The sequence below is a fragment of the Callithrix jacchus genome, chromosome 16 (assembly GCF_049354715.1).
Source record: "Callithrix jacchus isolate 240 chromosome 16, calJac240_pri, whole genome shotgun sequence".
Lineage (NCBI taxonomy): Eukaryota > Metazoa > Chordata > Mammalia > Primates > Cebidae > Callithrix > Callithrix jacchus.
This window is the reverse complement of record NC_133517.1, coordinates 92,857,669-92,871,705: the sequence shown is the minus strand read 5'-3', so window position 1 is coordinate 92,871,705 and position 14,037 is coordinate 92,857,669. Positions and strand designations below refer to the sequence as shown.

General features: G+C 32.7%; 1 protein-coding gene across 49 annotated transcripts in view; it reads left to right on the top strand.

Annotated features, from left to right (window-relative positions):
• The window catches only part of RIMS2 (regulating synaptic membrane exocytosis 2), a 724,815-nt gene that overhangs the window by 553,080 nt on the left and 157,698 nt on the right, over positions 1-14,037 (top strand). For 25 of the 49 annotated variants that reach the window (XM_078353414.1, XM_035276348.3, XM_035276347.3 and 22 more), the window contains one exon: positions 12,377-12,549. The exons of 11 other annotated variants lie outside the window; for them this stretch is intronic. In XM_078353414.1, the coding sequence (XP_078209540.1) occupies positions 12,377-12,549 (173 nt within the window). Of the gene's footprint in view, positions 1-12,376; positions 12,550-13,352; positions 13,605-14,037 lie in introns of those variants that run through there. 13 more of the 49 variants (XM_078353401.1, XM_078353393.1, XM_078353399.1 and 10 more) reach the window with 2 other exon arrangements.

Genomic DNA, 14,037 nt, shown 5'->3' with positions numbered 1-14,037 from the left:
AATACAACATAAAACATGTTTTTATTCAAGTTAGTTTATATAATATTGTTGTTAATTAAAGTTTTACTGTGTTAAAATCCACCCAGTTATACTTGCAAGTAGTGTTATTTTAATGCTATTTTGTATTCTGATTATTTAGGTCATCTTAGATAGATTTTTCAAAATTTCAGAAAGGGATGAAAATCTTTATTTTAAATATATACCTAAAGTAGAAAACAATATGAGTATTTTCAAAAGAAATCAGTTCTAAACTTGCTTGTCCAGTGTCCCATTAAAAGGAATACAAATTATCACTTTTAATTAAAAATAAAAACAAATTTGATAATAAAATTTTTTTAAAAAGTTTAATGCAATAGACCTTTATAGTAGCAAGTTGTATAATCTTAGTCACTTCTCTATTTCTCAATTTTCTCATCCATAGAATCAGAAAACTATATTACATTCTCTCTGAGAACTCTTTTAGCTTTAAAATGTGGCAAATTTGTGAATGTTTCAGTGATAAACGAATAAGCAAATGTGTGGTTTGGCACTAGGTAAATTTTCTTGGCTGTTCTCTTCAACGTAAAAACGGGGGGGGGGGCGGTTATATGAGTCTTCTTTCCCTCTCTCTTTGAATAGTTTTTTCAAAATTTAATAGTCATTCAGTGGTCATTCCTTATCTTTCTCTTCCCTGCAAGTCAGAACTCCGTATGTGGAGTACTGCTGAAGTTCATCAGCTATAATTCTGGTTTTGAAACATTAAAGAAAAGAAAATGCCAGAGAAATAACCAAACGAATAACAATAAAATGAAGGAAATAATGAGTAAAGAAGGACTAAAGGAAGGAAGGGAAAGGGGATGACGAGAGGAGGAAAAGAAAAGGAGAAAGAACAAAAGGAAGGAGAAAAGGAAAGAATGGAGGAAGGCAGGCTAGCATATCCTTTCAGTCTAAGAGTTCAGCATCAAATCAGAGAAATGCATGTACATAAGTCATGATGGTACAAAATAGGCTGTGTTGAGTGATACAGTTTTCAAACATACACACACAGAGGAAGAATAGCAAAAGAATATTCATTTGACTGGGAGAAATCTGGGAATAGAATAGAATACATCAAGTAAAGGACACGTCGGGCTGAAGAGAGCACTTAAAGCTATAGCATGGCACAAGCCATGTTTAAGAAACAGCTAATAGTTCTTTAGTGTGGAAATATACAACAAATGGGGATATGTATTAGGAGAAAAGAATGGAAAAGTTGGCTGAGACAAGACTGTGGAGAACTTTGAATCTCTCAGTTAAAAATATAGAATGTTTACATTTTTAATTTTATGTTTATATTATTCTATAGTATCTTTATATTATTTTAAATGCCTACTTTTTTCATGTCTATATATTATGTGTTAACATTTATAAATCAATATTCTTTTAATATCTATATTATTTATATTTTATATTATTTTTCTATATTTTATACAACCCATATAGAATGATTGGTTTTGAAGATTTTCAAGGAAGTTGCTGATATGAACAAATTTGTGCTTTTAGAAGATAACTCTAATGATAAAATGCATTTGAAAAGGATATTACAGACAACGAGTCCCATTAGGAGGCTATTGTAATAGTCTTAGCAAGAAGTAATTGTCAGTCTGTCCCTGCTTTGACTGTTGGCTCCATCCCAAATGATCTTTCAGTAAGCCCAGTTGATACTGCTCTGTCTTCTTATACAGGGAACAAGAGTAGTGGACCTCTTCAGATTTCTAAAGAATGTAACTATATTTGCTCTATCCCTGAGTTTGATAAATTCAGAGTGATTCTCAGGCCCCTTTATAACGTTACATAGTTATTCAAGCTATTATTTAGCTTTGATTCTCTTCAACAAAAGTACCTTGAGTTATGCTATGCTATTGCCTTCTAAAATACTAATAATTGAAAGGCAACTTTATTTCCTATCTCCAACTCATATATTTTTGCCATGTTTCTGTCTGATTCAGATTCCCAGGGCATTGGACCTACTGCTATTTTCTCATGTCTTATTTCTGTTGCAACTTTTGGGATACTAGCTTGCCACATGATATCTGTAATATCTATACCCTATATCCTATAATATGATATAAATATTCTATAAATATTCATAAAAATCATATCAATAAGCCATATAATGTTTAAAGATGGTCACAAAGGGCCAAGTGCCAGGAATTCTTATGGCTAGTGAGAGTCTTATGACTTTTCTTAATTCTAGCTAGATATTATGTTAGATCTGAGGGCTTGGAGAAGCATTTACTCGTAACAACAACATAAGTGCTTTAAACTGGGAACACTCGTTTAGATTAGCAGCAGGCATTTTGTTCCACCCTCTGGGGCTTGGATAGACATGAAATTGTATGTATGTATCAGAATATTATTATTAACATATGTAAGGGTCTGAGAAAAATGAACTTCGAGAACATGTCTTGACTGAGGCAGATATTTCAGATGACATGAGCTTTAGTTATTACTGAATAATAAAGGGTTGACAAATAAATCTAAGACTAAAGCTATTGAAAAAAATTATTTATCTTATATAGTTACATCTAAATCAATACATAGCTAAGTGTTAATGTTATATTACATATTATCTATAAAATGTTAAAAAGCTGTTTTATCAGATGTGAAAAAGAAAACTATATATAAAATATTTGAAAGTTGTTTGTAAACCATAAAAAGTATTTAAATTGTAATTATTATTAGTGTCACGATGATTGATTTTTGCCATCCTCAGTTTAACTTTCCTTAGTATCAAGTGTAAATATAATTACAAAAACTAACTTGGGCCAGGCATGGTGGCTCACACTTGTAATCGCAGCACTTTGGGAGGGCAAAGCAGGCAGATCACTTGAGGTCAGGAATTCAAGACCAGCCTGCCCATTGTGGTGAAACCCCATCTCTACTAAAAATTCAAAAATTAGCCAGGCATGGTGGTGGGCATCTATAATTCCATCTACTCGGGAGGCTGAGGCAGGAGAATGGCTTTACCTGGGAGATGGATGTTGCAGTGATCCAAGATTGTGTCACTGCACTCCAGCCTGGGCAACTGAGCGAGACTCTGTCTCAAAAAGAAAACAGAACAAAATAAAACAAAAAACCTAATTCAAGTAGAACAATTTCAAGAATGAATAAACCTGAATTTCCAAGGTGGATTTGCTATTATCCTACTCTAAATAAATAAACCAATCTAGTGTCAAAGGACAATGCCCTATTGATTTTTTGTTTGCTTTTTTTGTGAGACATGCAATTAGGAACCTATTTATAAAGTAGTCATAGTCATATTCATGTTTTTTTCAAGTCAAGGTAAAATTTTGGGGCTTATGGCTTAATGATATTGAAAGTTTAGTATCATAATCTACAGCTTCTTTCATTTCATCATGGACTATGCCTAATTATTATCATGGTAAATATTTACTATGTATCAAGACCTGTGATCTCATATAAAGCTCATATTGGTCCTATTAAGAAGGTATTATGTCCACAATATGGATCTAGAAACAGAAACTTGCCTAAGATTGTGTAGCTCCTAGTAAGTAGAAGAGCAGTTACCCTCCCATATCTTTCAACTCTTAATCCCTTGGTCATTATGGTATACTGCCTCTTACCATCAAACTTAGATGACTATTAACGATTTTCATCAATATTGTTGCTTACAGAATATATTTATACCATAAAGTCAGAAATTTTTTCCGACACAGACCAGGAAGAGTTTGCATTCCGGAAAGTGTAACAGTCATGTTTGCACTGAGCTGTTTATAACAAAACACCTGACGAAGTTATCTGAATAAACAAGGAATTTTACATCACACAACAAGAAATCCAAACAGCCTAGGGCTGGTACTATTAAGACCCGAGCACTCTGTCTTCCTATTCTCCTTTCATTATTTATCTTATATAATTGAAACATCCATCCCCATCATCACAGAATGGCCACTGTAGCTGTAGGCTCAGGTTTGAACTCCAATAAGAAAGAAAAAAGAAAAACTATGGTCATGCCAGCTGTGTCAGCTCACTGTCATCAGAAATGTAGTAGTTCTCCCCAAACCCTGCCCTTAGATTCCTGCTTATATTTCAGAGGTCACATTCATATCAAATGATCACCTTAGATACAAGGTAGAAAACGAAGTTGTTTTGTTTTGTTGTTAGTAAAATCACTATGGATTCTTTTAATAAAACCAAAGGGGAAAGGGAATATTTAGTAGGCTTTCACCAAAACTGCCACAAATAAACAGGTATTAAATACTTCAGTTATTGAAAGGAAAGACCAAGGACCCATTCATAACCCCCAGATAGCTAAATATTTAGATATTTGTTTCCATTAAATGATAAGTCGTATTTATTGACTGATTAGAATGGAGGTTACTGGGAAAGGAGGAGTCAAAGATAATTCACAACTTTTCTAGGTTTCAGTTGGATATTAAACCTAGCTTATGTGCAGGGAACATAAGCTGGTTTGGGGTGAAAGAATAAATTTGGTTTGGGCTACATTGAATTTCATGTGCCTACAAAACAATATACAGGAGATGTCCTGTCAGCATCTAGGTCTGAAGCTTGGGAGAGGTGAGAATAAGAATTTTATTAGTCATTAGTTGGTAATTAAAATGGGTGGATAATGGATTATATAATCCTGGTATAATATATTATGGTTAAAAGAAGGGGTAAAGATAGAAACTTTGAGAAAATATAATTTAAAACCAGGTTAGGGGAAAAAGCTGAGAAAGGAACTTTAAAAGTTATAGTCAGGACACTATCTAAGAAGCCATTACGGGAAATTTTCAAAACGGGAGGGAAAAGAAGAAAATTAAAAAGATACCAGTGGCTGGTAAATTAGGATGTCATTGGAGGTTTTTGTTCTGGTGGATTTTTTTGAGAACTGTTTTAGTACATGATAGAATGGGTTAAGAGTTGTTGATTCTCTTGAAGAGGATGGTAAATTCATTTGTTGAGGGCAAAAGCAAAGGCTTTGCAGCTACCTAAGATCTCTAAACCTGGGGTTTCCTTGCAGCACTGGCATTTCTATCTCTAAAAACTGTGAGAAATCGATAGAAGTAAATTAAGGTTGTTTCTCAAGGAGAAGCTGATTACTAATGGACATTGAGTTCCCACAAAGCCAAGCCTTGGGGAAAGTCATAATTGACTACTGGCAGTAATTCTTCCTCTGTAAATTCTCCAGGAAAAATTATTCACCTCATAAATTTCCTTCACATCAAGCAACAGCTGGTTTGTTAGTAAGTCTTTGTATACATGCTAATGGCTACCCTTTCTTTAACTGCAGCTTTTTACCTTAAGCTGTTCTTGCTGTTTCATGTTTCGAGACTTCCCTGGATGAGTCTGTTTCTAGATCTGAAGAATGGAGAAAATGCCTTCTTCACAGGTTCAATGTGAGCTTTAAATGAAATCACAGGTCTTGATAGATAGTAAATATTTATTGTCCCTTACTCATTGTCTCCTAAGGAGTCTTAGTGAGCCCTATAAACAAAGCCTGTATTCCTAAACCCCACAATCAGTGATGTGCCCAACTGTCTGTTCAGTGACCACTTGGTAACTTTAAATCAGCCATAATGGGAGTATTTATATTACAGAAATCAGAAAACTCAATAAATTGGAATGTTTTCCCCCAGAAAACTAGTTTTTAAACATTTACTGTAACGCCACTGCCTATATTCACCAAAGAGAATGAAATGATTAGGTGACTAAACTCTATACAGCTATCAATGCAATATCTTATACTGTGATTTGATACTTAATAATGGAAAAATACTTCAGTATATAGCCCAGATAAAGCTAAATCATTCCAATCGTTTCGATCATTAAACATTCATTGAGTTCCTTCTAAGTGCCAGGCCCAGATATAGATAATAAGATTACTAAAATCAACAAAAGTCATTATCCTCTGGGAGTTTATAATCTAGTGGGGGTGGGCAGATTGCAAATAGATGGATAGATAGATGATTGATATGTGGATGGATGGATGGATGGATGGATGGACAAGGGATAAGTACACATAAGATGACATGATAAAATTATAATAAAGGCATGAGTAAAGTAGTTGAGAAACATTTGAGGCAGTGATTAATCCTCTTTGAAGGAGTTAAGGAAGACTTCACAAAGGAGGTGACATCTTACACTGTGCCTCAGAGGATGACTAGACCTATTTTATGGAGAGGGTGTTGAATATGGATCATCCTACCTAACTACTTCCTTCTGACTTCAGCCATCACAAAGGCCACTTCATAAGGTTTGGGGGAATTAAATAAAATAATCCACATACATTATTTACAACAGTACATTTCACAGGGTATACAAATGACAATTGTAGCTAGTTTAATTACTATATCAAACTGAAGATGCCATCAGGCCTGAAGACCATCAAGAGAGAAAATTCAATGCGTCAGTGTCCAGTGAAAACTTTATATCCTGGTCTCCTTCCCAGACTGAGGCATGATGTTCATTAGGCTCAGCTTTACTGTGGACTCCTTCCCTTTGAGCTTCACAGCTATCAGAAATCTTTGAAGCTGGGTTTCATTTGCAGAATATTGTTTACAAGACTAAATCTTAAATTTAAATCCTCAACTCTCTGCAGCCTTTTCTCTCTGCCTCTCCCTCCCAAGTTTAGACCATTATCATACAATATCCTCTTTAGAAGTCATAGCTAAACAGAATTATCTTTGACAAATACATTTTTTGTGCAATTCAGCATTCAGATCGGCACTGATAAAGAGCCTTGGGTAGGACAGAGAAAAACATCATCTGGAAGTAGCTCATCAAAGAAAAAGTACCCGCAATTGTGTTACTGTTAAAGAGCAACAGCTATTTTCTTTAAATTATGATATAAAATAAAAACACGACGATGAAAGTGAACATGATTATTTAATTGACTGAAGTGCCAGAATTCCCTCTGCCCTGTTTTTCCTCTACCTCCCAAAGAGTGATACCAAGAGCCCTGCCCAGAACTTCAGCCTAACTTTTATCTGCCTTAGTTTATTTTCCCCCTATCTTTTGAATAACTCAGCATTTCCTTCCTGAATATGATATTCAGGTATCCAAGTATTTCTTGATAGCATAAGACTTGTTTTTCTTCAAAATCGGGCCTCTATATTGTCCAGTATTTTGCAATAATTAGCATTTTGATTCGTGTTTTATACAATAAATTGTAGTTATACGGTGAGATTTATAAAATCGAAGACAAGTGATAGTTAAGGAAATTCATAATCCTAACCTCCATCTTTTGTCTAAAGATCAAACAACCAGAGTTCTTGAGGTGCTTTGGAGAAATCATACTAGAAAATTGCCTAACCTAAGAACTTCAGATGAGTACTGGAGAAAGTGAAACTGATTTTAGAAATTTTAATTCTTTTAAGTGTATCATTTTAACACTTTAATAATAGCCTTCTCTTCAATAGAGCTCTGCAGATATGCTGTTACTTTCCACTAATGTTAGATATATAGAAAGAATCTTAACTTTTCCAGGCCATTTAGGAACTCTTTAGAGTCTGGAACATCCTGAACAATAATAATTTCCTGTAAATTATTCTAGTTCGTGATCTTCTTAATAATAATGTACAAAACATTAAAGTGTTGTTCAGAAAAACTTCTTTACTCTCTTCCAAGATTTTAATCATCTCTAATCGAAGCACAGTTTTCAGCTGAGATCATGTTATCCTAGGTAGTAAATCTTCTTTGTTTTTGTCCGTTGAAGAGAGTGGTTAACAGACCATTGTTCATCTATTAACTGTATTCTAATACATGCTAATTATTTAAAACATTATGTATCATATAGTGCCAAGATAACCCCAGTCATTTCCCAAATAAATATATTTATTTATTCACATTTATAGCTCATTACCTTGGTATAATAATGATTCAGCTGCTTCCCTCTCATTGTTGAAGTATATAACTTCTGTCTGTCATATTTTAGGAAAAGCAAAACTACATTTATCCATTTTAAGTGTTGACTCTAGTATTAAGTCATTTAGTCCTTAGATTTCTAGGGGTGGGGGTTGACCTGTATATGTGAATATGTTATACTCTAAGTATGCTCAAAATGTATTCTTCTGAAATTTTATTTATAAAAAGTATTTTTCATATTCTTTCTCATTGTCCAGATTTCTCATTTTTAAAAGCATATGTCTATTTGTAATGGAAACCTGAGCTAATCCCAATGGTAAACACACTCAGTTGTTTAGAAGTCAATAGAGAAATCCACTTGGTGCAAGCCTCGAGTAGATAGCAGAATCATAATTAATCATCATTAGACTAGAGCCTGTAGCTAATTTCTCTTCTTTCTTTACACAGACTATTCCATTCAGTGTCCTTCTATTTATGACCTTCTGCTTTAAGCATTGGAAATAAGCCTTTGCCATTTGCTAAGCATACTATTATATATTTTGAATATATTTTTCTCAAAAATCCTTAAAATGGAGTTTATCCTTACCTTTCTGGTAAGAAAGCTAAACCTGAGAGCTTAAATTAATTAAGTTAAATATTTGACTCTTAGGTGCTAAGAGACACACACAGATGAGGAAGATACTGTGCTGGCCTTTAGGAGTTTGTAGTGTAATAGGGGGCTTGAAAATTAAACATGAGCACATTTACATATATATGCACACATACACATATATATACACACAGAAGCCCTATGACAGGTCATATATGATGAATTACACACACACTGTCTCTTGTCATTGGGTTGTACGTGAATAAAGGCATAAAACCTTTATGCTATTTTAAAGATGTGAAAAAAGACATACAACTACAGTATGGAGAATCTTATTTTTCCTTAAAATTTGCATATCTAAAATTTTAGCTCAGCAAACTGGATGATTTGAGAAGTCTTCCAATAAAGATATGTACAGTGCACACCATGCTAACCTGTGTTTTAAAAATTAAAAAATGAAAGCCTTATTCTCGCCTTTATGCAATTATGAATCATAGCAACAAGACTAGACATCATGACAGACCTAAAAAGACAAAGACTAGAGTAGACAAAATCAAAATCCTAACTATTTAAATTGAAAGTCAAGTAAGCAGTTAGGTTTCAGAAATGAAAGAAAAGCAAATCGGACAGAAACCAATCAGGAAAGCATGGGATACAAGAGTACCAGGTGGCTTTGGATATCAGGATAAGGTTCTAAGACAAATATTAAAAATGAGGCATGTTCTGTGTCGCCAAGAAATGTCATCTATTTCGTGCTGAGATAAAGATATTCTTCATCCTGCATTTGGGAATCAGTATTTCCCTATTAGGTGATGGGATATGGATGAACCCGGCCAAATGGGGAAGGTGGTGCCTGAGGACATACTAGGAGTAAGTGGTAAAATTGGGTTTAATATTTTTCTGAAACAGATCTCTTGGATCTATGTAAAAATAATTATGTTTTTATAGCACAGTCTTAATATATTTATTGTTAAGTATTTCTACTTAATATTCTTTAGTCAGAGATATTCCTGAAATTTATATAAGCCAGTTTTTGGCTACTATTTAATCATTATCATCATCATTATCATTGTCATCATTTGTCATCACTTGTCATGTGTGAGATATTGTACTAAGTGCTTTACACGCATTATCATGTTTAATCCTTGCAGCAAGCCTTGGAGAGAGGCACAATTATTATTCATGTTTTAACAGATGAAAACTGAGACTCATAGAAGTAATTGATCCAAGATCACAAACCTAATAATTCACATACCCAGAATTCAAACCAATGATTCAGTCCAACTCCAGAGCATTGGCTCTTAATGATTACATTATTGCCCTTACTACTGCTGAAGTTAAAACTTACAGTTTTCCATTTGATTTTAGATGATATAATAATCCCATGATCAAAAATAAATGAGAAATATATTATCAAAACTGCTTTCATATTCGATAATAAATTACTTTAAAAGAAAGAATAGCAGATGGCTTTTCTTCTGTATTATAAATTGTAAGAATCAGAGAAAAGTCCCCTATATGAGTATAATATCTATCGAACAATTTTAAAGCTTTGAAAAATTTCTTAAAACTTTGATTTTTGTATCAATAAATGCCCAAAAAAACACATAAATAAAATGAAAGCCTTTCATATATGCCTTACCTTGAGATCACATTTAATTTAAATACATTTTGTGAAAACATATATAGATCATTTATTATTTTATTATATAGTATACACTATATTATTATATAGTGTACATATTGTATATATTATATAGACAGATATAGCATAGATAATGTTGACACCCTTCATTTAAATGCTATTCTGGGCAATGGCTTTAAACATTTCCATTTAAGGTAAAATGTTGGGTATTTTAAAATGACTTGATTTGAAAAATAATATTTTATCTAAATTGCCTTTGAATAAATTCGCTGTAAATTGATAATGTTCCTTTTAAAATCCAACCCCGTAGTTTTATTTAAATAAATATTTTCTGGGAAAAGGCAGCAATTTTTAGAAGAATTTAATTGTATGCTTTTTGATAATTGAGAGTTTATCTAAACAAAATAGAAAGTTAAAGTGGACTAAGAAAGGCTAATTCTCACCTAAATTGGATATATGTTACTAGGTTAATGGAGTTGACTAAAATTTTATAGAGCCTTAGAAATAATTCCTTTACTTTACATTTGAAGGAGTCAATTATTATTATTATTATTATTATTATTTTTGAGACAGAGTTTTGCTCTTGTTACCTAGGCTGGAGTGCAATGGCGTGAACTCGGCTCACCGCAACCTCCGCCTCCTGGGTTCAGGCCATTCTCCCGCCTCAGCCTCCTGAGTAGCTGGGATTACAGGCATGCGCCACCATGCCCAGCTAATTTTTTGTATCTTTAGTAGAGACGGGGTTTCACCATGTTGACCAGGATGGTCTCGATCTCTTGACCTCGTGATCCACCCGCCTCGGCCTCCCAAAGTGCTGGGGATTACTTAGGCTTGAGCCACCGTGCCTGGCGGGAAGAGTCAATTATTAACTTAAAAATGGATAGCTAGATACTGAGAGGTTTTGGAAAAAAAGCAACAGATCACTTGTATTGGATCTATTGTTTAAACTATGCTCTGTTGCCACTCAGTTTCTGTTGGCCAAAATGATTATATCTATCTAATATTTGTAATTAATTGTTATTCATGGAGGATTGTTTAGGTAATTATTCTTTAAAACATAGCAAGTGGTTGATATAAAATAATCACCTTTCTAAGGCTTTTTGAAATTTTCTAGTATCTATGATTAGAAAATTCTCCTTTGCAAAATTAACTAGATAAGAATGTTTCAGCATTAGGATTGAAGTGCATCTAAACATATAAAAATCAATTAACAAATAATCTCTTAACCCAATAATAGTCATATTCAGTGTTTATAGCAAGAATACTGTTGTGTGACCAAGTTGTAGTAATGCAGTAATAACGCATGCTACATTATGCCGGATACCACATATGTCTTAGTTCTAATTTTCAAAACTTGAAAAAAAAGATATTGTCGATTTTTTAAAAAGAAGCCATTTACAGATTAAATGATTTGCTCAAATTTATTCAACTGGTGAGAGTTTTTCTTACTCCGGGTTTCCAGACACCAAGGTCTATCCTTTTTACGTGTTAACAGGAGGACTCTTAGCAAATAATTTTTTGTCAAAATTAAGTTAAATTTTGTACATTAGTTTTACATTAAATGTATTTTATGAGACTAGGTCATTAACATAATGCATTTATGATGGTTTTTAATTTACCAGAATATTTGAAAACCCCAGAATACTCTGCAACCCTGGCTGTGTCAGTTAACTGTGATTATTTTAATTCCAGGAAGTTTGAACTATTGTAAATAATAATGACTTTTTCTAGTATTTCTAGGATTCATCAAAGTCCAGCAACCACTCTGAAATTAAACTTTCTCTTTTTTCTTGACTCGTCTAAAAAGAGTTAATGGTTTAATAATTAGATTTTATATTGTCTCTAGGTTTTCAGTGAAGCATAATGGATTAATTGATGGCTACTAGAATTGGTTTTCTTAAAGTTATAACAGCAGCTTTATTATACATGGGTTTTATTTTTCAAATTTTATTAAAAAATAAAAAATTCTACTTCCTAATATTAAGCCAAATGTTTATTTCCCAGATTTTACCCAAATGTTCTTTCCTGAGGCCAGTGCTGTTTTGAAACTATTTTAATGGCCTTCATTGGGGTGTGGCAAAAACATTCTAATTACTTGGCTAAAAACAAAGGTTTCATATAAATTGAATTTTTCTTTTAGGATAATTGCCATTCACTTTTGTTTTATATGCAACTGAGTGGGATTTTGCAGTTTCCTCTGTGGACAATTAAAGTGCTGAAATAGGAGAAAGCTAATAATTGCTTTGTGTGGTAATACTGACAACTTCTGCGTATTTGTCAATCTGTGTTAACAGTATCGATCAGGATGGGATCCTCATAGAGGGGCAGATAATGTTTCTACTAAATCTTCGGACAGTGATGTAAGTGATATATCTGCGGTTTCAAGGACTAGTAGTGCTTCTCGTTTCAGCAGCACAAGCTACATGTCTGTCCAATCAGAACGGCCAAGAGGAAACAAGAAAATAAGGTGAGTAAGGGGATTTCAACAGTAAATTTCTCTGAATATGATTTAGAAGGTCTTTATGTTTCTTGGATGAACATAAAATTATTTCTAATATGTTAATATATATTTTAAAGGTACATACTACTTTTTAATATATTTTAATACATATTTCAGACTTCTTAACACAGAAGAAATTTTTATGGAACTATTGATAACTTTGCTTACTAAGTTACAGGAAATAATATCTTTTTTCATTTTATATAATTTAAAAATTTATGCCTTTATTATATCTTTACTGAAATAAAAGTGATCGCTGAGACAAAGTTTTAATGTTCCAAGGAATATGAAAAATAATACTTTTGTTATTAGAAAATTTAAGAATATTACTTTTTCAGTGGGATGCTTTTCCATCCTCTTGAAATTTTTATATATGCATAAAAAGTCCTCATCTTCTCAAGAAAACTTATACATGTAGTATATAAGTTAGTATAATTTGCATTTCCTATAGATTTTATAGATGCCTAAGCTAAATTTCTTTTACTCTTATTGGATTAAAAATTTATAATAGGGAGATCACAGCTTTTACCTCTTTTCATGTAATTTTGTAAAAGGAAAATACTATTTAAAAACTATTACAATTAAGTACGACTTATGCAGTGCTTCTCTAGTATACACTGAAGTAAGTTTTCCACATTTAAAAGATACAATCTTTACTTATGTTTTGATAGTTTTTATTACCTTTCTGTTTAATTTTGTATGTGTTTGTTCTTGACTTTCTTTTTTTGTGTGTTTATTTGCATGCCTTCAATTTGTGTTGCTTTCAAAAGACCCAAGGGAATAGAAGAGGGAGGGAAAGAAGGGGATAAGCACGAAGAGATAGTTCATGAGAAGGAAGAGGTAAAGGAAGAAAGAATTAATGAGAATGAGAAAGGGAAAGAGATTTCCAAAACGTGTAATAAGGAGAAAAACAGAGAATCAGGAGACGAGAAAAAAACACAAGATATACCCGAGCAAGGGAAAGAAAAAGAACAGTGGAATAAAGAGGATTTGCAAAGGAGATTCTCACAAGATGATTCCAGGTAAAATATGTTATTTTTAGGCATTTCCCATTAGTAGTGTAGTCTTTTTTACTATTCCTAAAAATTATTTTGTAATTTACATTTGCTTTATTTTCTTGTGTTTTATCTATTTAGTTTCTCATATTACTAGTTAATATGTTGGCAAACTATTATCAAATAGATTGGTTTATTAAACATTCTTGAATTTGTATCCACTAGCTCTGATAGTCTGATTTATTTGGTTTCCAAGTTTGTTATGAACAGCTGAATCAAATGTAAATTTCCCTGTATATCTTTTAACATGAATCACTATATATCTTCTTTGCTTCTAAGATCTAATAAAGATCATTGAAAAGAGAAACTTAAAAATTCTTTACCAGTATTGAAGACTGCTTTAGACAAAAATAAGGCAAAGTTCTTTAAAATGAACTTCTGAAGTGGCTGAAAAAAATTG